Source organism: Spinacia oleracea, chromosome 4, assembly GCF_020520425.1.
Source record: "Spinacia oleracea cultivar Varoflay chromosome 4, BTI_SOV_V1, whole genome shotgun sequence".
Lineage (NCBI taxonomy): Eukaryota > Viridiplantae > Streptophyta > Magnoliopsida > Caryophyllales > Amaranthaceae > Spinacia > Spinacia oleracea.
Genome location: NC_079490.1, coordinates 178,966,088 through 178,990,999, shown reverse-complemented (window position 1 = coordinate 178,990,999; position 24,912 = coordinate 178,966,088). Strand labels below are relative to the sequence as shown.

The window sequence follows — 24,912 nt, the reverse complement described above, 5'->3', positions numbered from 1 at the left end:
ATTAATAATTAATAATTAATAATTAATAATTAATAATTAATAATTAATAATTAATAATTAATAATTAATAATTAATAATTAATAATTAATAATTAATAATTAATAATTAATAATTAATAATTAATAATTAATAATTACGGAGTATTAATTAATGACTAATAACTAAAAGTGAATAACTAATTAATAATTAATCATTAATTATTAATGATTAATTAATAAATTATTAATTATTAATTATTAATTATTAATCATTGATTATTACTCCGCAATTATTAATTAAAATAATAATTTATTAATACTATTGCAAAAATTAATTTATTTTTAATGTATATTTATTTATTTGTAATTACGTTTTACTCCGTACACAATACACAGTATGTATTGAAAAATAAATAAAAGACATTAAATGTCCTTAAATGTCATTTTACATAGCTACAGCCAACAGCCAACAACTGATTTTACCAAACACATTTGTAACCAATCCATAGTCAAACAGCCAACAAAAGCAGCCAACTTGAACAGCCAGTCAAACCAGCCAAGTAAAACAGCCGACAGCCAACAGCCAATTGCCAAACAGGGCCTATATGTCGCTTATGAAGAATTCTAAATGAAATCAACTTCTATGTGAAGGATGCATGATCCTTGAACATGTATGCAAACAAAAGATCTTGCGCGTACAAGGTGTACAATAAATTTATTGTACACTAAGATTACGTTTACCAATTTTTTTGTAACTTTAACCTAGTTTTGATTAACTTTTAAAAAAGTTGATAGATAAACATTTTAAATGATTAAATGATTAATTTTATACATAATTAATGATGTTGAAGAAATAATTTTTATTAAAATGAAAAAATTTATCACGAAAAAATAGATAATTTTTACATATATAAGCTTTTAAGCATTTTGAGTTAACTTTTACTCCGGTGTACAATATTTATTGTACAACCCTTGTAAATAAGAATTTGTGGTATGCAAACTCCAATAAGAATCAAAATAATGAGCTTTACATAATCTACTGGGATCGGGGTGGGGAGTGGGAACTGTGGTGTGTGGCAAATTACGTTAAAAAAAAAAGTAATTTATAAAAAAAATTATTAATATTAAAAAGGTAATCGAGTATGTTTACTTGCTTCTGAGCTGAGCCAGCGTAGCTCAGGCTTTCCTTGTTATGACTTCGAATCAAACCCGAACTCGAGTCGAGTATCGACTAGTTCTCGAACTCGTTATCGGATCAATATCATAACAAAAAGAAATTGAAAAAAAAACATCATCACTTTTCCATTTTTCACATTTGACGTCCTTAGTAGGTGGATGCATCGTCATCGTCCTCGTCCTCATCAGATAGGATTCACTCGATAAAAGGTTTGAATCTGAGCCATCTGATTGACTATCGACGCTTCTTAACCGGTTGATCATCTCCAGAATCCGTTTGATCATCATTCTTCCTAATTTTTGGTTGCTCATAAACAAAAATTGCAGAAACTCTCCCATTTATATTTTTGACACTCTTAGTTTCCTCACTCTTTAATCTTCCCTCTCTCTCTTTCTCTCTCCTCAAAATCAGTCAAGATGCTTCAACTCTCTCTACAACGAGGTAATTTTAAGCATTGTTTCTTCATTTTTTGAATTATTTGATTATTGTAAATATGTAAAATCAGTTTGATGAATTTTTTATTCAATTTTTGTTTATTTTTGCAAAAGTATTAGCGAAAAACGTGAAATTGTTGCGTTCTCAAATATTTGTTCACAAGTATTCAACTGCAAACCAATTTGATTTTGATGATTTTATTCAACTGTTGTTTAATTTTGCAAAAATGTTAGCGAAAAACTTCAAGTTGTTGCGACCTCAAATATTTGCACTCAAGTATTCAACTGCAACTGAGCAATCCAATCAGCATAGCAAACCTTCGGTAATTTCTATGTTTTTTTTGTATGCGTTTGTTTTAATTGAAAAAATTGGAGGAAGTTAGTTGAATCACTGTTACATTGCCTAGAAATTGTCAGTTGTAGAAGCGGCTTAGATAGTGAGATATGTAGGAATAATTTATACCAAGGGTTACTCCGTAAAATCGATTGTAGGAGGGGGAGATCGTAACCATGTATACTGTAAAATCGATTTTTGACGAAATAAAACAGACTTCACTTACTTTGGAAAGCGGAATGCCTACACTTGTCTCGTACATTATGAGGAATATGGCAAAACAATTTGATCAAGATGTTAATGTTGTATTTGGAATAGTAATACTTGGGCTATATCTTGGTTGATTGAAGCCATAGACTTGGTAAAATCCACATCACTACACTAGAAAAGATGGAAGGATTACTACGGAGTATCTTATAAGCCTGAGCCTATTATATTGATCCGACATACATTGTACTGCACTTGATTTTAGGAAGGGAGTGCATTATTCTTGATTTTCGCTAATGTGTGTTGATCCTTCTAGGACATTTTTTTGATGGAAATCCTTTGAATATTTTACATAGTAAGTTTTTTCCAAGTGGATGGTAGAATGAATGTTTAAGATATCTTCCCAAATTGAGAAAGAAAACTGAAGAACATTTTACTCCACACACAACTTCCGATAAATCTGTTTGTGTGCCGCATTGTTTGACCTAAATGGAAAAGGAAAGGAAGAGGAAAAGGAAAAGGAGAGGAAGATGGTATTTGGTGTAATATTGAAATGATAACACAAAACTGTATTTGGAGAGGGGGGGGGGTAGGGTGTTATGTTTACTTTCTGCTCAGAATTATGACTCTTTGAGATCACAAATTTTGGGCTGCTGATTCGCTGACATGCAAGTTGAATCCTTATATTTATGTCAGAGGGCTCCTTTACTGATAGGAGGCAAGTTCGTTGAGTCACAAGCGGCTGAATCAATTGACGTTCTAAATCCGGTAATCTCTTTGGCTTCTTTTCCTTTTTTTTCTTTTTCTTGTTGCTTTTAAAACTGGCGTTATTTTTCGTGTTTTCTAATTGCTATGTAGAAACTGATTGGTGTAATGGTGCCCATGCATACAGCTAAATCATGTAAATATTCTTTCTCATATTCTTTTATTTTTTACCTTTTGCAGGCGACACAAGAAGTTGTTTCTCGAGTTCCATTAACAACGAAGGAAGAGTTTAAAGCTGCAGTATCTGCAGCAAAACAAGCTTTTCCATCATGGAGAAACACACCTGTTACAACTCGTCAACGCGTAATGTTCAAGCTACAAGAACTAATCAGGAGAGATATGGTGAATGTCAAGCGATTTACATCTCTTGTCCCAGCATTTTATTTATTTTTCATTTTATGGAGCCATTTCTCTTCTAAATGTTGTTTTACTTCGTATTTCAGGATAAGCTTGCCCTGAATATAACCACTGAACAAGGAAAGACGCTGAAAGACGCTCAGGGTGATGTTTTCCGCGGGTTAGGTTAGTAACCTGATCAGCACCTTTTCTTGGTTTGGTATGATCCGGTTTTTGGTATTCTAATAATTGAATCTTAAAAACTTTATTTAGAGGTGGTGGAACATGTATGTGGCATGGGAACTCTTCAAATGGGAGAATTTGTTTCCAACGTATCTCATGGTATTGATACTTACAGCGTTAGAGAGCCTCTTGGTGTTTGTGCTGGCATCTGTCCTTTTAACTTTCCTGCAATGATCCCTCTATGGGTAAGGAGTAATCCAGTATCTAGCATTATTACATGTTCTACTTGATGATGTTATTTTGTTCATTGTAGGAAATAGAGCTCTTATTTACATATGCAAAATTATCCTCCTTCTGAATTTATCCTTTATACCAGATCCATTCTGAATTGATTGTTTATCAAGGATATTTTGGCAATCTGGAGAAAGTAAATGTTTCTTCTAGAATAAACTGTTGAGGGACACCATAAAACTGTATTCCTTGTATTTTTATTGAAAATGATCCAAAGCATACCTGTATTTGGATGAAGTGGTTGTGCGCCTCCTAGTGGAGAACTTCCTTGTGCTTCCGTTTCAATAATCATGATGATTTGGTTGGAGACATCTAATCTGCTGCTCTTATTTTCCGGAGGTGCATACTTGTACAGCTGCATGTATTCCTCCATCCTGCTCACTTAATTTGTGATCTTCTGCAAAGATGCTTTTCCTTCACTCGAGCATTCCCTGAATTCAATATCTCAGACCATCAATTTTTTGAAACAGTTTCTCATTAATGATTCGAAAGCACTACGATATGATCTATTATGAAAAAGTAGTCTCATAAAAGTTCAATTTTTGTTGGTTTAATAATGGTCATTTCGAAGAGCGAGTTGTGGTACAAAGGAGTACAAGATTAGTTTTGGTTTGGGCCTTTTGTGTAAGGGTGTGATCCAGCTCTCATGAAGAGAGTGATGTGGACATCAACAGATTCAGTAACATAGTAAATACCAGGAAATGGTTTGTATATAACTTCCGACTTCCGAGTGATACTTCTATTTTTTTGTTCGCGATTTCATTTTTTTTCTTCTTCTGAAGTTCCCTGTCTAAAGGACTTGACTTTTCCACTGTCTTTCAAATTGTATATACCTCTTAAGGCCATAGGAGGGAGACAATATTACTATTCAACATGCTAACAATGTGTACTTTATCAGATGTTTCCAGTGGCTATCACTTCTGGCAATACCTTTATTTTAAAGCCATCAGAAAAAGATCCAGGTGACATTTGTGTTCCTTCTTCCATTCATGTAAAATTCTGGATCAATTTCCTTTAAATTATTTGCATGATGTAGTACAGTCATAGACTCATAGTCAATTTATGTCGTCGAGTCTTTATTATTTTGATCTTCCCATGACATCACTTTGTTATATTTCTCTAAATGTCTTTTCTTTTCAGTTAATACCCTGCTTCTATTTTAGTGATCCATATGGGCATCCAACTTGAATTATCATGTGTGGCTCTAGGATGGCTTGTGAATTCATTTTTCTTCCTACACATTTGTTCAATTTCATGACGTGTATTGATGTTAATGCTTTAAATGTCTGAGGACCCCTATGGCCCTATGGCTTTGATATGCTTTTTCATCCAATCTGTAAAGCCTAATTCTTGGGGTTTTTTGGCTTATAGGAGCTTCTGTTATGCTGGCCGAGTTGGCTATGGAAGCAGGTCTACCTGATGGTGTCTTAAATATTGTTCATGGAACTAATGTATGTCTTATCCATTTGTACTCTTTCCTCTGGATGTTTGCTGTCTCTTCCCATGATACACAAGTGTTAAAACTCGTTTGTTTGGCTGTGTTCATAAAGCTTCTGTGACATATCCTCTGCATTCACTTTAAACTGTTCTCATCTTATTGTTATTTTCTGATTATCCTCTTTACTTTCTTTTTCTTGGGGTGGAGAGAAGGGAAGGGAATAGTGACCACCTTCCTTTTTGACGTCGCTAGTTGACGTGCCTCAGACTTGTATCCACCATTGTTAACGTAACTGCCTGTGCTTTGGTACAGGACATTGTCAATGCTATATGTGATGATGACGAAATACGCGCCATATCATTTGTTGGTTCGAATAATGTAAGGCTGTTTCCGAATTTGCAGTAATTTTTTTAATACTTCTGTGTCTTTGGTGCCATATCATGTCATACATCAATCTGAACTTACGTATTGTATCTTTCTTCAAGATCTTCATTGGAAAATATGTCTGAATTTTCTTTAAGTACTGGATTATATGCTTTTGTAAGTAAATTGTGTGCCTTAGGGTCTTTTCTTTTTTTCCCTCTTTTAATCGTTGATGACTCTTTCTTCTCCTATTGGTCTGAAGGCTGGCATGCACATTTATTCAAGAGGATCAGCTAATGGAAAGCGTGTTCAGGTAAATACAAATTACTTGGTCCATGCAAGAATCTAATTATCAGTCTAATTTTTGTTATTAGCTGAATGGCTTCTGCTTCTCTATTGACCAGTCTAACATGGGAGCCAAGAATCATGCAATCGTCATGCCCGATGCAAATATTGATGCAACCGCAAATGCACTTATCGCTGCTGGATTTGGTGCTGCAGGTCAGAGGTGCATGGCTTTAAGCACTGTGGTCTTTGTTGGAGACTTAAAGACATGGTACTTGATGCCCCCTTTGTCATATTCAGTGTTTGTTTCCCAGTAAATTCATCTTAATCCATAGGGTAATGGTGTTATATATGTTTGGACAAGGGAAAATGCATTAGGTCCCTCGATATCTCCTTTCTCACCAACTTGTTTATTTAGTTTTACATGTTGAAGTATTTATCCCAATTTGGTATTTGTAGGCTATATATCCACCGTATCCTTTCTTTGCATGTGTTGTGCGTGTTTTTGGATCTGCTTGAAAGTTGAATCACCTTTTCTGCAGTTCTTTTGGGTAAAGGCTGCATGGCATTAATTGGCATATGCTTGAATAGTTGAATGGCGGTACAGACTGCATATCCTACTGTGTACTAGAATCTGTTTACTGCATGATGGCGGTTTTACTAGCAGCATTTTATGATTTCTGTTTATCTAATGGATCCACAAAATATGTAGCCATGTAGGTAGCTATTAGAACATTTCTTAGCGGTGTAAATTTTCAGGATGCCCGACAAGTTTAAGAGTTATTGATCTTTTCTAAATCTGCTGCATGCTTGTGACTGAAATAGCATGACGTTGATAGATGAAATTTGTAAAAGATATATATTTCATTTGACAGCATGGTAAATGCTTTTCTTCTAATGAAAATAACATTAATATATTGTAACTTATCCAAAATATATTAGGGAAAACAAGTTGGCTGAGCGTGCTAAAGCACTGAAAGTGAATTCTGGAACAGCACCTGATGCTGACCTTGGTCCAGTCATAAGCAAGCAGGTAATGATCTATGATCCTACTATTTCTATAGCTACCTGTTGGACCTGTTGTAAAGTTATCCCTGGATGTAGATTTATCTGGAATTTCTTATATATTTAGGAAACTCGTGTTTTGAAGGCCTTATGTTATATGCTATTATATTGTTCATTATGGCTGTGACAGCAGCTTGCAGTCTTGGTTCGCCATAATATCTCATTTGTTGCATCTGCTTTTTATTTGCGCATTTTAAAATTATTCTAATTTTGGATATTGATAGGCAAAGGAAAGAATATGCAACTTGATCCAAAGCGGGGTTGAATCTGGAGGGAGACTAGTACTAGATGGAAGAAATATTGTGGTATGTCTTATGTTTCTTTAGTTCATTCGCTGCTACCAATTTATGTTCACTTTTGTCCTTCGCAATGAAGTGGATTTAATTCATGATTCATAGTCTTGGCTTATTAGTAATTACTTATTATGCACATCCTCCTTATCTTGCTCCCAATCCAACGCAGAAGAGAAGGGTTTGTTTACTTGTATTTTACTTGTCCAATATCAAACGAGCACCCTATTTAACTTTTTCTGTGTGACAACATGCAATGAGATAATGCCCATATAGTCACAATGACATATTTTTGAGAGTAGGGACATCTTCATCATTTTAATTGTTATTTATTGGAAAAGTGGTATGTGGTGGTTGATTTTTTTTTTTTAGAAAAGGAAAAGTACACAGAAGTTAGGGATATGGTGGTTGATTGCTAGAATGAATATAACCAGGGAGTGGTTACGGTAAAATTTGTAACTAAGGTTACATGAAAATTGTCAGAAGGTGGTTCTAGGCAAAAGAACCCAACAAATAAACAGAGGGAATTGATGTGGTTTAGTGCATGGCAAATGGCGTCTTAAGTTCATCATAGAACTTCATGAATTTAGTAGTACACCTTTTTGCAGCGTATGTTCTTTTTTAGATCCCACGCTGGCCATGTAGATCCAATTTATAATGTGGAGATTAATAATAGGATGGAAAAGTTCCTGATGGCTTACTTATTTTGATGGTTTGAGCTATTGGACATAATTTTGGTAAACTTCTTTATGCTGCAAGTGTAATTTCTCCTGCCTGATTTTTGTGGACAGGTTCCAGGATATGAAAATGGAAATTTCGTCGGTCCTACTATCCTCTCTGATGTTACACCCGACATGGATTGTTATAAGGTATCAGCACCTGGGATTTTTTTAGTTTTTCATTTTTTGAAAAGGAAAAGTACAACACTTGGGAATTGGGATCTCTACTTTGGGAAGGGTGTATTCTTCTCTTCTAGAGCGTCATTGTAGAGTCTTTGTGTTGGCATAACCTTTCTGCTTTGCATGAACAGGAGGAAATATTTGGGCCAGTACTACTTTGCATGCAGGTTAAGTAGTTATTTCCATATTATTTCTGATTTCTGTTGAAGCTTTCGCCATTTTAGCTTGAAGAGTTGAAGCTAACTCGATTTTCACGCTTATTTCTATCAGGCTGACAGTTTGGAAGAAGCCATAAACATTGTTAATAAAAACAAGTAACCCACTTCATATATCCTTCAAATTCTGCTTGAACCGTAGTCTTTTTCTTTTCGTCAAGTCACATGACCATGATCATCTTTCTACCACAGATATGGAAATGGAGCATCAATTTTTACCTCATCAGGAGCTGCTGCGAGGAAGTTCCAAACTGAAATCGAGGCTGGGCAGGTAATCAAACTAATCTCTTGCACAACTATGCTTATTTTAGAGTTTAGTGGGTTTTGAGGACTATCATTGGTTCATGTATGCACCTTTCTCATGATTCTGTATTTTGCACGACCTACCCTATCCTTGTTTTGCTTTTCCTGAAATTTTGCCCCATGATCTTCAAATTGATCCTAGTGAATTTCGTTAATCAGGTTGGCATTAATGTCCCAATTCCTGTTCCTCTTCCATTCTTCTCATTTACCGGCAGCAAGGCGTCTTTCGCAGGCGACCTCAATTTCTATGGTAAATTGCAACATCATTGCTCTTATTTCTTATGAAGCATGTTTCATCTTTTCTGATTTATTCCCTCTTCTTGACCGATCCCCCAACCCCAACAAAAAGATATCGAAATCCATGTAACTGTTCAGTTGGTGATTATTTACGAAATTCTTATGAAATTCAGGAAAAGCTGGAGTTCAATTTTATACCCAGCTGAAAACAGTGACCCAGCAATGGAAAGACTTACCAAGTGGTGTCTCTCTGGCTATGCCAACTTCACAAAAGGCATAATAAACTTCTCTTCAATAACATTCTGTAAAACTTTCAATAAATTAATGCAGTCCTTTCTTTTTATCTGTGCAATTTGTGTATTGAGTTGTTTGTGCATCATATTTTTCGCAAATTTGTGGTCTGCATTACCAGCATTATTATCATGCGCTATCAAATTAATCTATCGTATTTGAAAAAGAATGCTACATGCCTACATCATCATCCTAATCAGTGCTGCATGGTGATTTTGACAAGGTTCAAACAAAGCAATGACTTAAATTCAATAATACATTAACAAGAGACGTATATTTCTTGGCGATTACGACTATGATGTCAGCCTCATTGTCACTAATTCTACAAAAAGATCATACTTAAAGTGAGTGTTCTTCTTTCTGAGCCTAATCTGTCAACAATGTGCTCACCTGCTTGGACCCTTGCTAGCTTTCGACATATTGAGAAGGACTCCTGTCGTTAATACATTTTGTTTGAGGATATACACTCGATAATTCATATTTGTGAGTTCTTATCTCCACTTTTGTGAATGATTTATTTGAACCAAAAGATCTTACACGCATAAGGTGTACAATAAATTATTATACATTAGGATAATTTTTACCCAACTTTTGTAACTTTTAATATGTTTTGATTAATCATTATATTGCATAAAAGAAAAAGTAGATTGATAAACATTTTAAAGGGTTAATTAGCATTAGTTATTTGTCTACACTAGAGGGGGAGCTAACATTAGTTACTTGTCTAGGTAGAGGATACTCGAACATGTGACCTATTGTAAAAAGACCTTTAATCTTTATGACTGGACCAATACCTCAATGATTCATTATCTCATTGACAATCTACTGGGCCAGTGTGGTGTACTTTTTTTCCCACTATTGCTGATATTTAGGAGTCTATATTTGTCATTAATTGTGTCAAGGCAGAAATCAGTGAGGAATTTTCATGGATGTTTAGTATTTTCGAAAGGTCTTGCATGCACGAGGTGTACAATAAATTTATTGTACACCAATATAATTTTTACCTAGTTTTCTCTAACTTTTACCCAATTTTCTCTAACTTTTATATTATAAAAAAAATAATAGATAAACAATTTAAAGGCTAAAAGATAAATTTTATACATTATTAGTGATTTCAAAGAAATATTTTTTATTAAAATGAAAAAATTTATCAGTAAAAAATAGATAACTTTTACGTATATAAGGGTAACTTTTAAGCATTTTACGTTAACTTTAACTTCGGTGTACAATATTTATCGTACACCCTATGTAAATAAGAATTTGTGTAATTTTTTTGGGACAGATCTTTTTCCCCCAAAATTCTTTCACGAAACAAATGAAGTAATAAGAGTAACTTTTTTTTTTTTTGCCATAATTTGCTAACATTCAATCATTTGCGCAATATTTGTTCCCTTTCAATTTACTACCGGATCTAAATTTGCCCATTTTATAATATTTGCATGTTTCCTTCTTTTATCTCATCCTTTTTGTAATCCGTACTTTCTTACCAAATTTATGTATCAATGTAAAATTTGCACCATTTTACAGCTCATAAAACCCTAAACTCACTCATTTCTTAAATTCTTATATAAAAGTACTAGGAATTAAATTGAGGCTTCAAAACCCTAATTCCATCTAAATTAGTCCATCCTTGAAGAAATTACATACTTCGTACAATTTAATTAAGAAGTGTTATTAAGCAAGGATGCAGCAATCAGGTTTAATATGTGATGTTTTTGTGGTGTTAGAATTAATCACTTTAATGTCACCTAAATCTAAGTCTAAATCCAAATCCAATATTCCTACTTCAACCAATTTTGACTCTCATCCTAGTGCCACCACCGGTATCCCGTTGCCACCTCCGCCACCACCATCACCATGTATATCACCACCACCATCACCGTTACCATCACTATTCATTCCGTCGGAGACGACATCATCGCCGTCTAACTATTCTTCTCAAAACCTCTATACAACAACTAGTACTCCAAGTACACCTACTAATATTACTTCAAGGTATGTGTCACAGTTCCCTTGGTCATTCTTACCGCCGCATCCATCATCACCGTCACCGTCATCATCAACATGGTCATTAGCAACATCGTCGCAATCGTCTGTATCATCATCTCAACCACCATCATTGAAGGGGACGACTATGACGACGACGACGACGACAACGCCAACGATGAGGGGTGTTCATAGGAAGGTATGGAATGCCATGAAGTCTGGTTGCATGGCTTGTTTTATGCCTAACAAACAAAAATCATCAAAGAAAATTGGAGATAATAGTACTTCTCATTCTCATTCTCATTCTCATGATCATGGTTTGTGTCATAAGAGGAAAGAGAGTCAAGAGATGAGGGAACAAAAGCTCAAAGAGGTCATCTTCTACTGTAAGACTTCTTGGCATACTCTTGAGACCTAACTTAGATTTAGATATAGGTTGTCACTTTTTTTTTATTATTAATTATATAGAAATATAGGCTTGGCTTTATTCCTAAACAATTACTTCGTATGTAAGAAAAAAAAAATTATGTATATTGATTTTTTTTTATTTGTAAGAACTTTTAATCATGTTGATTATAGCGCACATTTTGTATAAATATTCAACTTTTTTTGAAACAAGTTAGTATTTGAGATAATTTAGTTATCAAGACTCCTTTGAGAAAAGAGTTCATAAAAGAAAAACATAATAATCATATACGAAGTACTGTGTATATATATGAATGACAAGTAATTGAAAATTTAATTCCAATACTTGTATAATGTGCACAACTCACATTAGTATGAGAAAGTTTCAATTACTCTTATCCTATAGAAAAACAAGTTGATATACGTCTTACACTCTTACGTGTTACTCTTCCCAAGTTCCCATTACCAAAATACCAATTTAATTTTTTGCATCAAAATAAGTACCAATTAACTTTTTGCATTAAAAAAATACCAATTGATAATTTGCATCAAAAACATAAAAATCAATTGATTTTAATTGGAATTAAAATCTTCTTGTGCTTGCAATGAACCAGACTCTAATGTTGTTTGTGCCCAAATCATTTCAATCCACGGTTCTTCTTAAATTTTCACGACTTCATTATTGGTCAAGACATTTTGAAATCATTACAAGAAAATGTGTTTTGTCTAATTTTTCGTTTTTTTTGACGCAGAAATAGAAAATATATTAAGAGGGATTAAACACCTCTAAAACCAAACATAAGAGTTTTACAAAGCACCAAAGGCAGCCCATAGCCAGCACCCAAAAACTTGAAACAAAGCTATGGCTGAGCATAATTAGCCTAGTAGTTTTATATATTACAGACCCAAAAGAGGTGAAGTTAGAGTGGTTAGCATAAGAGACAATGTACTTCATCCTGGTCAAAAGCAAAGCAATTAAGCAGCTTGTCTAGGCACCATTTCCTTCTCATAATCTTCTCTGATATTTGGAGGAGGCTGAAAGTGATACACGTCTAATTTTTCGTTTTAATTGATCCCACTAGCTAATTCCTTCTCATTTCCGCCCTTCTACTTAATTGCTCCTCCACGAATTCCGTCTTATTCTAGCTCTCTCCTTCTAACTGAATTTGGTTGCTTAATTCTAAATTTGCAAGGCAAAAAATTTTGCGTCTTGGATTATCCCTAGCATATAGAGTAAAAACTAAGGCATTCATTAAGGTATGGACCTTTAATTATACTTGGAACAATTTCTACCTTAATCTTGAACCATCCAATTATTAGTAAATTACATATTGGTAAATTACTAAATTCTAGTTCAGCATTTTGCTTTTGTTTGGTGTAAACTAAGCTTTGCACTTTACAAAGTCTTCGAATTCGATCAACAACCCTACAACCCCAACTAACACTACAAGAATTTGTATCTTTAACGATAACCTAATTACGACGGGTCAAAAATCCCGTTGCAAAAGCCTTTTGCGACGGGGCAAACAACCAAACAATGACGGAAATAACCGTCGCAAAATGTCTTTTACAACGGGTTAACAACGGAATTTTCTATTAACGACGACCCCCTTTTATGACAAATTCGCGAGAGGAAATCCCGTAGTTAATCAACGATTATTGGCCTTTTGCGACGGGATTTCCCGTCGTTAATAATACAATTTCTTGTAGTGTAATGACAATTTTGTTGGGGTTTGTTACTATTATTTTCTAACAAATTTAAGTAATTGTTGAAAAAGTGATATGATACATCATTCACTTCTAACAGAATTGTTGCTTAAACTATGTTACGTAGAAAATTGTACGTGGAAGAGTTGCTTGCATGCTTTGTTATCCATCTACTAATTAATCGTTGATTAGTGTAGTACTCCGTACTTCGTATATGTGTTCCGGTGTTGTAAAGATGGAAACAATGGGCTTCGAATGAAGGCCCTTTTGTATGTGTTGAAGATCTTGCTTGTTTGAATGAGTGGAGTCCGAATTCACCTGCACAAGAGCAAAGTTACTAGCCTCGGGGGTGTTTCCGAGGAAAGCCCCTCCGATGCCTAAGTAAGAATGATGCTCGGATTCTAGAGAGAAGTTCTCTAGAAGAGTAGTCTTAAGGCGGTAAATTGGACGTACCTTGAGGTGTGAGCCTTGGCGGCCTATTTATAGTGTTTGCATAATAAATGCCCATAGGTCATTTATTACTATTGGGCCTTGGGCCTTAATGGATGGCTGAATAGCCACAGGTGGGTTCGATGTTGTTGTTTAGAGCCATTGGGCTTTGGACTTAGTGGCCCAATTGAGAGTCAATTGGGAGCCCAAACAACATGCCCCCCAGACCCGGTCCATTTAGAATTAAATGGGTGGGTTTCCAGCTGTCAGAAGTCCGAAAGTTCCCTCTCTTTTTTGAAAAGGGATGATTTGCATTGATGACAAGTGTTGGGAATTGTACTGTGTCATGGAGATCGTGGGTTTGAGGAAGTTGATGCGCCCTTTCTCTTTTCTATAAATACTGGGTGCTTTGCTCCTTTTGAACTTTTTACTCCTTATTTCAAACCCATTCTCTCTCTAAATTCCGGCGATCGCAGTGCAATTTGCTTCTTCAGATCTACGAAATTCGGCCAACTTTAGACTTCGGGAACTTGTGTTGTTCGCTTTATCGGCGAATTCCGCTTCGGAAAAAGGTAATTTGTTTCTGAGTTCTCCTTTTTTCTTCGTTCTTCCTTCTACCCCTCAATCTAAACCCTAGATCGAGATTTCGCGACCATGGCAAATAATAGGGGCAAAAGCAAGTTCGTTGTTGGCTCCTCGAGTGAGAGAGAGAACGTGCCTTCGGGGAGGTTACCGAAATCTTCGAGGGGTCGACCTTCGGAGAGGCCGTTGGAGAAGAGTTCGATTGGTTGGGATGCTTCCGAAGATGAACGCGCAACCTCTGGTGAGAGAGCTGGCTTTTCGGGTGTTCGTCGTCGTTACTCCGAGTTTCCAGTTCATTGGACGGAAGCTGATCCGAAGGGCAAGTATGCCTCAATTTTGCATGAGACCACGCAGATCGACGGTCCGTTGGAGAAATCGGTCAGCGGTGACTGGTTGGTGGAAGCGAAGTTAGGGAATTATCATCGGAAGGCCGAGGAGCTATACGGAATTCAGCATGCCTTGGGGTATTGGTGCGAGCTTCCTGAGCAAGAGCGTCCTCGGGTGACTCATCCACCGAGGGGGTTCATTTCCGTGTATACTCACCATTTGGAGAATGGTCTCCGCTTTCCTCTGGATCCGTTCGTATCCGAGCTTTTGGTGTCGTACAACATTAGTTTGGCCCAGCTCACACCCAAATCTATGAGGCACATAATCGGATTTAGATGGGTGTGTGACTTCGTCAATTTCCCCTGCTCTGTCGCTGTTTTTCGGGATCTTCACGATCTGGTTCTCAACCATGCTTCCAAGGGTGATGGGTATGGTTGGTGGACCATTGTCAACAAGAAGTCCCGAAAGAGGGGGGATCCGAACTACATCACGGCGTACCCCTACCTTAGCTCTGACCACAATTGGAAAACGGAGTGGTTGCTCGTCCGTGTGCCGACGGATCCGAAGCATCCCAACTTTTATCGTCCTCCGAAGTGGTTCGTGGCTCCTGATCCTGATATGAGGGGTGTGGCAGCTCCAGATCGGAACCATCGCCACTATGTGGACCTCCTCCAGTGGTTCTTGGCTCAAGAGGATAACCATCGACTGCCGTCTAGCTGGCTTCCGAATCTCAATTACATTTTGAGGGAGGACATTCTTGCTGTTGCCGGTCTCAGCAGGATCTTTGACAGGGGTAGGTGTCTTTCGGCTGAGACCGTTTTTCAGTGAGTTTGTCCTCTTTCCTGCTTCGTTTTGCTGACATGTTTTGTGCTTTGTTTTTGCAGAGTACGGCTTTAGCCGCATTGATCCTAAGAAGTTGGGCATTTCTTTGGATTTGAAGACTATTCACGACCCGGCTCCCGAGTACAAGTTCGGAAAAGATAACCCTCGTAATCCTCGTCTGAAGGATTACGTGTTGTCTCCTTCGGGGGTTGCTCGGATATCCGAAGTTCGAGCTGATCCGTGGGATTCCGCCTCCTCTGTTGAAGCTGTTCCTGTGAAGGTTGTGCTTCCTGAGTTGAAGACAACTTCGGACCCGGTGAGTGTTCATTTATAGGCTCGATTTTCTGTTTGTCTTTTTCTTTTCGGTTGGCCGTCGGCTAACGTCTTGGTCCTGGACCATCTTTTTAGGGTCCTGGGACTGACGCTGTGCCGCGTGCCGTTCCTTCGGTTTCATCTCCGGCTCGGATAGATATCTCTTTATCTAGGAACCGGGTATTTCCCGCTTTTTTCTCTATTTCTTCCTTTTTCTTCTTTTATATTCGTTGACCCTTGGTCTCCCCTTTTTAGGATCAACGCAAAAGGAAGGGTAGCACTCTTTTGAGGCCTTCCACGCATCCGAAGAAAGCGAAGGCTTCTCAGCCCTCGGAGAAGGTATTTGTTCTGACTTGGAGTTTTTGTAGTTCGTTTCTCCCTTTTTCTGAAACTAATCTTTGAACGCTTGCTATGTAGGAAGCGGTTTCGGAAGTTATGCCTCCTCCTAAGAATCTTCTTCACTTCATGCCCTTGCCGGGGCAGAAGTTAAAGAGTGTGGTGGTTGCTGAACCGCCGCCCGTGGATCAGCCGCTGATCGAGGAAGATATCATCCCCTCTCCCCTGAAACCATCTGCTGCTTCGGGGATCGAAATCCAGGATATCACCGAGGTGATGGAGGCGATTGAAGCCGATTTTGTTCCTGGTTTGGTTGTCCCTGAGGTAGCTGAGGAGAAGGAGTCTGCTGATCTTCCCTTCGAGAGAGAGAAGAGTCCAGACAAGGAGATGATAGATCTCTCGGGCCCCGAAGCTGCGGTCCCCGAGGTTCAGAAGGAGGTTCCCTCTGCTGGAGAGGAGGAGCAGCCCGAGCAAGGTTTGACGAGGAAGAGACGCCACTCAACTTTGGGCTCTACTTCTACCTCGGCCCTGGATAGGCTGATCCATGCTGATCCCTGTTCGGATGTTCCGCTAAAACGGATCCCCGAAGAAGTAAGGGAGGCGATGGCTCGATATGCTAGGGCTCCGATTTTGGGAGAGGACCCCTTGGCCCACGTGGGATCCTTGGTGGGCCCCGAGGCTGCTCGGGAGAATCTGCTTCGTGCTAACCCGCAGTGGAGGGTTCCTGGGGCCGAAGAGAGGAATCCGGCTATGATGGCCCAGTACTATCTGAACGAGGTAATTTGCTAGATTTTTCTCTTTGAGTTGTGTTTTTGTTTTATGTTTTTCCTATTTTGCTCATCTTTCTCTCGTTCCCAGGCTGTTTTCTGGTCTTCGTTCGCTTCCGAGTGTAGCTCGGTTGAGGAGAAACAACTGAGGAAATATCGTGAGGCTTATGCTCGTGATATTCCCATTTTGGACCAGAAGGCTGGGCAACTCCTCTCCGAGCTTACGGAACTCAAGCAGCTGTACCTTCATTATAGTCGCGAGGCTAGAGAGTCTGCTGAGAAGATCGGGACCGAGGTTGGCCAGCTCATCTTCCGAGTTGAAGAGGATGCTGAGAAGATCGCTTCCTTTGCTGAGGAAAAGAAGGATATGGCCGCTAAGTTCGCTAGCGAACTTGAGGAAAAAGATAGACTCTTCCAGGAGATGAAGTCTAAATTTGAAGCGGCCGACAAGGAGCATAAAGAGGCGGAGTTAAGGCTCCACCATTTTGTCCAGCATCGGGAGCTGATCCAGCAGCAAGCTGATAAAGTGCCTGTCCTTCGGCTGAAGCTTCGGGAAAAGGATGACTATATTCGGAAGCTGGAGCAGGAGCGAGTCAACCTCTACACTGCTGATCAGTGTAGAGAGCAGTACTGGAACGACATCCTGGGTGCTCGGCGCATGTTTGCGAAGCACATGCCTCACTTCCCTTGGAACGAGAAAGTTCCCCTATGGATGCAGGCCGAGGACCACTTGGTGGAATGCCAAGCTGATCGAGATGAAGCTGAAGCTGAACGCCAAGCTGCTCTTGCAGAGGCTCGGGCCCAGAAGGCCACTTCCGAGGGTGATACTACTGCTGGGGGTTCTTCGAAGGATGCTCCCCTGGGGGCCGCTCCTGAGACTCCTAAGAGTTAGGGACTCGGGCAGTCGTCTTCTTCAGAGTCGGTCGGTTCCAGTTGAGGACTTCCGAATATGTGCTTGCTTTTCCCCCTTTTGCCTCGGCGCTGCGTTGTACTCGTTTCTTTTTGCTTTCTTAGTACTTCGGTAGGCCGGTATTGTCTGTTGATGGCTGCCGATTTTAACTGTTTCATTTTGTTTTCAATTTTTGAGGTTTTCAATGTATTTGTACTTCCCCCAAATATTGAATAAAAAATGAATGTTTGTTACTTGGCTGCTTCTTTTCAACTTGTTCTTTCGCAATTTTAGGTCTTTAAATCCGTAGATTTCTCGAGCTCCTCTTTCTGTAGATTTGCTAAAAACCTTTTGATCTTGCGAGCTCTTTAAATCCGTAGATCGGTTAAGAGACTTTTTAACTTTTGCGAGTTCTTCAAATCCGTAGATCTGCTAAGAGACTCTTTGACTTTGTGAGTTCTTCAAATCCGTAGATCTGCTAAGAGACTTTTTAGTTTTGCGAGTTCTTCAAATCCGTAGATCTGCTAAGAGACTCTTTAGTTTTGCGAGTTCTTCAAATCCGTAGATCTGCTAAGAGACTCTTTAGTTTTGCGAGTTCTTCAAATCCGTAGATCTGCTAAGAGACTCTTTAGTTTCCAGACTCTTCAAATCCGTCGATCTGCTCAGAGGTTTGGATTGTTCTTCCGATCTCTTGTGGTTCGGAAACCTGGGCAAGAGATCGCTAGTCTGCCTCTTTAGTTATGCCTTCGGCGATCCGTGGATCTGAGCCGGAGTTTTATAACTTGATTCGAGCGACTGTTTGTTGCGAACAAATTTTATTAGGGTACCGCGAATCCGAGGATTCTGGACGATTCCCTGAAGTGTATGATTTGGTCATTTCTTGCATTTTATCAAGGAATGGGCAAAGTCAACCTGTTTTTAGTCTCGGATTGATCAGATCCGAGGCTGCATATATATATAAAGGGACAATAATTATAGAGATAAGTTTAATGAAACACATGGTGCCAATGGCTTTCCTCTTCTCATTAAACAACTTACTTGGTTTACAGACAGAGATCATACAAAATATTTCTTGAGAACATCGGTATTCCAATGGTTCTTCAGAATTGTTCCATCTAACTGTTTCAGCATATACGTGCCTGGCCTTTTTTCGGAATGGATGATGTATGGTCCTTCCCAAGTGGCTGAGAGTTTGCCATGGATCCGTCCTTTCTGAACCGAGGCGGCGTTTCTGAGTACTAGATCACCGACTTTTAGGGGTCTGGCGTTGACTCTTCGGTTGTAATGCTTGTTGACCCTCTGCAAATAGGCTGCGTTGAGTGTCCTTGCATCGTTCCGAGCCACGTCCAGTAGATCGAGAGCTTCGGATAGAAGTTGATTGTTGCTTTCTCCTTGGAGCCCATCATACCTGTTGTATGCCTGGATCCTCAGGCTTTCTGTTCCGATTTCCACAGGAATTACAGCTTCGGATCCGTATACAAGGTGGAACGGTGTTTGCCCGGTAGCTTCTTTCTCAGTGGTCCGAAGGGACCATAGCGTTCCGGGTAGCTCTTCTAACCATTTGTTTTTGTCATCTTCGACTCTTTTCTTGAGTGCATTGAGGATGAGTTTGTTAGCAGCTTCGGCTTGCCCGTTGCTTTGTGGGTGACAGACTGCCGAGTACGCTAGGTGTATGCCGAACTGTTTGCACCACTTTTGCAACGGGGTGTTGTCGAACTGTTTCCCGTGGTCGAAGACCATCAGTCTTGGTATGCCGAACCTTGTGATGATGTTCTGCCATATGAACTTGCGGACCTGAGGTTCGGTGATGGAGGAGACAGCTTCGGCTTCGATCCATTTGCTAAAATAGTCGACTCCTACAATCAACCACTTCTTCTGGTTCGTCGCTGAGGGGAAGGGACCAACGATGTCTAACCCCCACTGTGCGAATGGTAAGGGATACAGTGTTGATTGTAGGGTTTGAGCTGGTTGACGGATGGCTGGTGCGAACTTTTGGCATTTCTCGCATTTCCTTGCCATCTGCTTTGCCTCGGAAACCATAGTGGGCCACCAGTACCCAGCCCGAAGGGCTTTATGTGCTAATGTCCTACCTCCAATGTGGTTTCCGCATATCCCGAGGTGGATTTCCCTTAGGATGTAGTCAGCGTCTGTTGGACCCACACATTTTAGCAGCGGAGCAGAGAATGATTTCCTCATGAGCTCTCCTTCGGCGCTGATGATGAACCATCTGTTGAATCTTTTCAGTTTTCTCGCTTGCAGCTTATCTTCGGGAAGTTCTCCCCTTTCTTTGTATGCAACTACTGCGTCCATCCAGCTAGGTTCGGTACGTAAGCTGCATACTGTGGTGGGTAGCAAGTCGATGCTTCTCTCTTGGTGAACTTCCACGTGGACCGACCTGTTTAGGTCGATGAGTGTTGAGCTTGCGAGTTTTGACAGTGCGTCTGCTTGCGTGTTCTGTCCTCGGGGAATGAGGATGACTTCAAAGGATCTTAACTTTGACGTTAAGGATTTAATTTTTGCTAAATAGGCTGTCATGCTGGGCCATTTGGCCTCATACTCCCCTCGGATCTGGTTGGCTACAAGCTGGGAATCAGTTTTGAGGCGAACATGTTCGGCCTCCAGGGATAGACAAAGCTCTATCCCTGCGATTGCGGCCTCGTATTCGGCCTCGTTGTTGGTTGCTTTGAAGCCGAACTTCAATGCATACTCTATGCTTTTCCCCGTCGGGGGGATCAGTACAACTCCTTCCCCTGAGCCGTTTATTGTGGAAGATCCGTCAGTGAAGACCTCCCAAGTGCTTTTCGTATCATCCAACATTTCCTGGTATGAGCACTCGGCCAAGAAGTCTGCCAATGCTTGTGCTTTGATTGCTGTCCTCGGCTGATATTTGATGCCGAACTCTGATAGTTCGAAGGCCCAGGCAGCCAATCTTCCTGACCTCTCTATTTTGTCGAGTACTTTTTCGATCGGTTGGTCAGTTAGCACTGTGATCTGGTGGGAGTCGAAGTATGGCCTCAGTTTTCGTGCAGCTACCACTACTGCATATGCGACTTTCTCGATGAGTGGGTACCGGGTTTCGGCCCCCGTGAGTGTTCGGCTGGTGAAGTAGATTGGCTGTTGCTTCTTTTCTTCTTCCCGAAGAAGCACTGCGCTGACGGTTCCAGGGCTAACTGCGACATATAGGTACAGGGTTTCCCCCTCCTTTGGTCTGGCCAGTGTCGGCAGTTGAGCTAGGTGGGCTTTGAGTTGCTGAAAAGCTTCTTTTTGCTCCTGTTCCCATATCAGTTCGGGATCCACTTTCCTCGGGACCCCTTTTTTCTTGACTGGTTCTGCTTCTCCTCCGGGGAGGTTCTTTGGTTTCAGTGCTTTGAAGAAGGGGGCTCCCTTGTCCGAGGCTTTTGATATGAACCTTGCTAGTGCGGCTAACCTGCCGGTTAGCCTCTGCACATCTCTCTTGGTCTTCGGCTCGGGTAAATCCAATGCCGCTTGGACTTTGTCTGGGTTCGCATCAATTCCTCTTTCGCTCACCATGAATCCGAGGAATTTCCCTGATTTCACCCCGAAGACGCATTTTTTTGGGTTCAGCTTCATGCTGTATTTCCTCAGATTTCCGAAGGTCTCTGCCAGGTCTTTGACGTGGTCTTCCTCCTTGATGCTTTTTACGATGGAGTCATCCACATAGACCTCCACATTCCTCCCTTTCTGGTCGGCGAAGACGTGATCAACTAGCCTCTGGTAGGTGGCTCCGGCATTTTTCAAGCCGAAAGGCATCATTTTGTAGTTGAACACTCCTGCGCTTGTGATGAACGCTGTCTTTTCTCTGTCATCGGGGTGCATGAATACTTGGTGGTAGCCTGAAAAGGCATCCATGAAGCTGAGCAGTGCATGGCCGCTGGTGGAGTCAACCAATTGATCTATCCTTGGCAGGGGATAGCAGTCTTTGGGGCAGGCTCGGTTCAGGTCTGTGAAATCTACGCACATTCGCCAGGAGCCGTTCGCTTTTTTGACCATCACCACGTTGGCCAGCCATTTCGGATACATGCATGGTTCAATGAATCCGGCCTCCTGCAACTTTTTCACCTCCTCGGCGATGGCTTTGTTTTTCTCCGAGGAGTAGTTCCTCTTTTTTTGCTTGACTGGCCGAGCTTCAGCGTTGACGTCCAGCTTGTGACAAATCAGCTTCGGATTTATCCCTGGCATATCTGCTGCTGACCATGCAAAGATGTCTTTATGATCCCTGAGTAATCGGATCAAATCGATTCGGAGCCCCGAGCTTAGGCCCTTGCCTATTCGGACGCTCCTGTCTGAATCCTCTTCGAGGAAGATATCCTCCATTTCTTGATCTGGTTCGGGAGATAGGGTTTCGGGGCGGGCATCAACTTCTGCGGGAGACAAGCTGCTCGTGCTTGCTCTTCTCCTTTTTGCCTCGCTTTCCTCTCCCTTAGCTCCTTTTTCTTCCTCGGGGCCGTCCTCTAGTTTGGGCTTTCGGACAGCAGTGTGGCAGGTTCTTCTCGCCACTTCTTGATCACCTCTGATTCGTTCGGCGAATCCTGCATCCGAGACGTATATCATCAGCTGGTGGTATGTGGAGGGGACTGCTTGCATCTTGTGAATCATGGTTCTCCCCATGATTACGTTGTATACGGAGTCGCAGTCCATCACCAAAAATTCGTCCCGAAGGGTTTTTGCTGCCTGGCCTTCGCCCCCTGTGACTGTCAGGGTGATCTTTCCTCGAGGGATAGCTGCGGATCCGTTGAATCCGATCAGAGGATAACTGACTTTCGTCAGTGCTTCCTCTGGCTCTTCGAGGATCAGCTGCTCGAAGCAGTTTCTGAAGATGATATTGACGGCACTTCCTCCGTCGACTAACACTCGATGTACGTTGTGGTTATTGAGGTCCATGGAGATGACCAGAGGATCGTCATGTTTGTACTGGACTCCGAAGCAATCATCAGCAGTGAAGGTCATGTTCGGGGGGTGTGGCTGGTTGTCTCCCACCGCGCTGAAGTTGACCCGATGGGAGAGGGCTCTTAGGTGTTTTTTGCTGGCCTGGCCAGACTTCTGTCCCCCGAACACCACTAGGATGTCATTTTTCTTGTGCCATGTTGCTTCGTAGACCCTTTTCTGGGGTTGCTCGTGTTGTTTGCCGCTTGCGGCCTTTTCTTTTTCCTCCCTTCGGTCTAACAAGTACTGTTTCAGGTAGCCTCGGCGAACGAGGTCCTCAATGTTGTCTTTCAGCGAGTTGCATTCTTCGGTATGGTGACCGAAGTCATCATGGAACTCGCACCATTTGTTCTTGTTTCTCCGAGCTGGGTTGGACTTGAGCTTCCCAGGTAGTTTCCACTTTTCGTCATTTCTGTTGAGGCTGAATATCTCCTTTCGGGGCAGAGCTAGTGGAGTGTAGTTGGTGTACTTGGGTTGAAGTTCACCCCTTCTCCCGTCTTTCTTCGGGCTCATCTCTCTAGCTCCTACTTTCTCTTTCCCCTTCCTTGAGCTACCCTCGGGCTTGCTCTGGGTATTCTTTGTGTCTCTCGGATCCGACGATCCTTTCAGTCTTGCAGCGGCCTTGTTGAACTCCTCGGTTCTGATGAACGCATCAGCCATTTGGAGCACGTCAGCTATTCTGGAGGGGTTCTTCATTGAGAGTTCGTCACGGAACTTTCCTTCCTGGAGCGCGTGCTTCAAGGCGAAGATGGCCACGTCTGGCTGCAAGTTTGGTATGTTTGTTGATTCCTTCATGAATCTGGCCATGAATTCTCTCAGACTTTCGTCTCTTTCTTGTTGGATTGAGGTCAGTTCTGCTGTGGTTCGCTCGGGGCGATTGTTGCTCACGAACTGTGTGCAGAATCTCTTTTTCAGCTTTTTCCAGCTCTTGATCGATCCCTTCGGCAGCGATCTAAACCACTCTCCCGCCACTCCGGTTAGCGTGGTTGGGAAGTATTTACACCAGCATGCTTCGGAGTAGGGACTCAAGAACATTTGCTGCTCGTAGGAGATGACATGATCCCTCGGATCTGTGATTCCGCTGTAGGTTAGGTGAGCTGGCAGTCTTACCTTCGGTATTTCTTCCATGATCAGCTCGTCCGAGAAAGGGGATGACGTAGGAGTCATGATTCTTTTCCCGAGTCTAGCCCTGATGCCTTCGTTTGCCGAGGTTCTGTGATTAGAACGTTCGGGCGTACGATGGGGGCTAGGGGTTCGATCATGCCTCCTGTCTCTTCTTCTTTCTCGGCTACTGACCTCGGGTCGTTCGCCAGATCTGCTCGACTCACCTACCCCGAGTCTCGTATGGATCGAAGGTCTTAACCTTGAGTGGACCGAGGGCCTCAACCTGCTGAGTACCGAGCTTCGGATCCGAGTGTTACGAGTAGTTGATTCGCTTTGGAGAGCTGTTGGAGTAGGCGATGGTCTCGCAAACCAATCTGGTTGCTGTTGTGCCCTTTTTTGGGTGTCCCACGTGCTTTCCATCCACCTCGACGTCAAGTGTGTACCTGTCAAGGGAAGGAGTTCTCGTTCGGGTCTGGACACTTCCGCACTGGGTGGCTCGTTCAGCCTTCGCCTGGTCCTCCTCTCTTCTCTGCGGTCATTTGCCAGTCCTTGCTGCTTCTCATTGAAGAGGAAGTTTTGCATGATGGTCATGGCCGCAGTGAGCTCTTCCCTAGTTGGAATCGGAGGTCCTGCATTTGTGGCGGTCGTAGCTCTGCTTGGCTGTGACCTCGCCATCGATTGAGGGTGCCCCTCTTGGTCAGATTCTGAATCTGACCGCACCATCATATCGTCGTCATTGTTGTTAACAACATCATTCACCATTTTCGCGGAAAGAGGTGATTGATGTCTTTCAAAGGCTTTGAAGTGTTCTTCCCCACAGACGGCGCCAAATTGTTCCGGTGTTGTAAAGATGGAAACAATGGGCTTCGAATGAAGGCCCTTTTGTATGTGTTGAAGATCTTGCTTGTTTGAATGAGTGGAGTCCGAATTCACCTGCACAAGAGCAAAGTTACTAGCCTCGGGGGTGTTTCCGAGGAAAGCCCCTCCGATGCCTAAGTAAGAATGATGCTCGGATTCTAGAGAGAAGTTCTCTAGAAGAGTAGTCTTAAGGCGGTAAATTGGACGTACCTTGAGGTGTGAGCCTTGGCAGCCTATTTATAGTGTTTGCATAATAAATGCCCATAGGTCATTTATTACTATTGGGCCTTGGGCCTTAATGGATGGCTGAATAGCCACAGGTGGGTTCGATGTTGTTGTTTAGAGCCATTGG

At 41.2% G+C, this 24,912-nt stretch overlaps 4 protein-coding genes across 4 annotated transcripts; 3 read left to right on the top strand and 1 right to left on the bottom strand.

Annotated features, from left to right (window-relative positions):
* Positions 1-1,274: 1,274 nt before the first annotated feature.
* LOC110801410 (methylmalonate-semialdehyde dehydrogenase [acylating], mitochondrial) lies at positions 1,275-9,153 on the top strand. Its single transcript, XM_022006770.2, has 19 exons — positions 1,275-1,597; positions 1,825-1,913; positions 2,828-2,899; positions 3,077-3,238; positions 3,340-3,418; positions 3,506-3,660; positions 4,605-4,668; positions 5,078-5,157; positions 5,457-5,522; positions 5,770-5,820; positions 5,912-6,063; positions 6,735-6,825; positions 7,082-7,162; positions 7,939-8,016; positions 8,178-8,213; positions 8,317-8,360; positions 8,454-8,532; positions 8,724-8,814; positions 8,975-9,153. The coding sequence occupies exons 1-19, from the start codon at positions 1,573-1,575 to the stop codon at positions 9,079-9,081; spliced, it is 1,602 nt and encodes a 533-aa protein (XP_021862462.1). The 5' UTR covers positions 1,275-1,572; the 3' UTR covers positions 9,082-9,153.
* A 1,623-nt stretch (positions 9,154-10,776) lies between these two features.
* LOC110801422 (uncharacterized) lies at positions 10,777-11,496 on the top strand. The gene has a single exon (XM_022006786.2). It carries the CDS (start codon positions 10,777-10,779, stop codon positions 11,494-11,496), a length of 720 nt encoding a protein of 239 aa, XP_021862478.1.
* A 4,040-nt stretch (positions 11,497-15,536) lies between these two features.
* On the top strand, positions 15,537-17,657 carry LOC130472222 (uncharacterized). Its single transcript, XM_056842726.1, has 5 exons — positions 15,537-15,666; positions 15,918-16,001; positions 16,080-16,775; positions 16,857-17,357; positions 17,559-17,657. The coding sequence occupies exons 3-5, from the start codon at positions 16,098-16,100 to the stop codon at positions 17,655-17,657; spliced, it is 1,278 nt and encodes a 425-aa protein (XP_056698704.1). The 5' UTR covers positions 15,537-15,666; positions 15,918-16,001; positions 16,080-16,097.
* On the bottom strand, positions 17,654-24,082 carry LOC130472221 (uncharacterized). Its single transcript, XM_056842725.1, has 2 exons — positions 19,640-24,082; positions 17,654-17,676 (listed from the first exon to the last, which is right to left on the bottom strand). Exons 1-2 carry the CDS (start codon positions 23,763-23,765, stop codon positions 17,654-17,656), a joined length of 4,149 nt encoding a protein of 1,382 aa, XP_056698703.1. The 5' UTR covers positions 23,766-24,082.
* Between the last annotated feature and the right edge of the window lie 830 nt (positions 24,083-24,912).

Excerpts from the sequence above, each read along its gene's own strand:
- LOC110801410 (XM_022006770.2), top strand. The coding sequence starts at position 1,573 with ATGCTTCAACTCTCTCTACAACGAG. Across the intron at positions 3,419-3,505 it reads TGATGTTTTCCGCGGGTTAG|AGGTGGTGGAACATGTATGT; the intron begins GTTAGTAACCTG and ends AACTTTATTTAG. Across the intron at positions 4,669-5,077 it reads GCCATCAGAAAAAGATCCAG|GAGCTTCTGTTATGCTGGCC; the intron begins GTGACATTTGTG and ends TTTGGCTTATAG.
- LOC110801422 (XM_022006786.2), top strand. The coding sequence starts at position 10,777 with ATGCAGCAATCAGGTTTAATATGTGATGTTTTTGTGGTGTTAGAATTA.
- LOC130472222 (XM_056842726.1), top strand. The coding sequence starts at position 16,098 with ATGCCTCCTCCTAAGAATCTTCTTCACTTCATGCCCTTGCCGGGGCAG. Across the intron at positions 16,776-16,856 it reads CCCAGTACTATCTGAACGAG|GCTGTTTTCTGGTCTTCGTT; the intron begins GTAATTTGCTAG and ends TCTCGTTCCCAG. Across the intron at positions 17,358-17,558 it reads GGAAGCTGGAGCAGGAGCGA|GCTCGGGCCCAGAAGGCCAC; the intron begins GTCAACCTCTAC and ends GCTCTTGCAGAG.
- LOC130472221 (XM_056842725.1), bottom strand. The coding sequence starts at position 23,765 with ATGACTCCTACGTCATCCCCTTTCTCGGACGAGCTGATCATGGAAGAA. Across the intron at positions 17,677-19,639 it reads CGAGAAATGCCAAAAGTTCG|AAGACGACTGCCCGAGTCCC; the intron begins CACCAGCCATCC and ends CCGACTCTGAAG.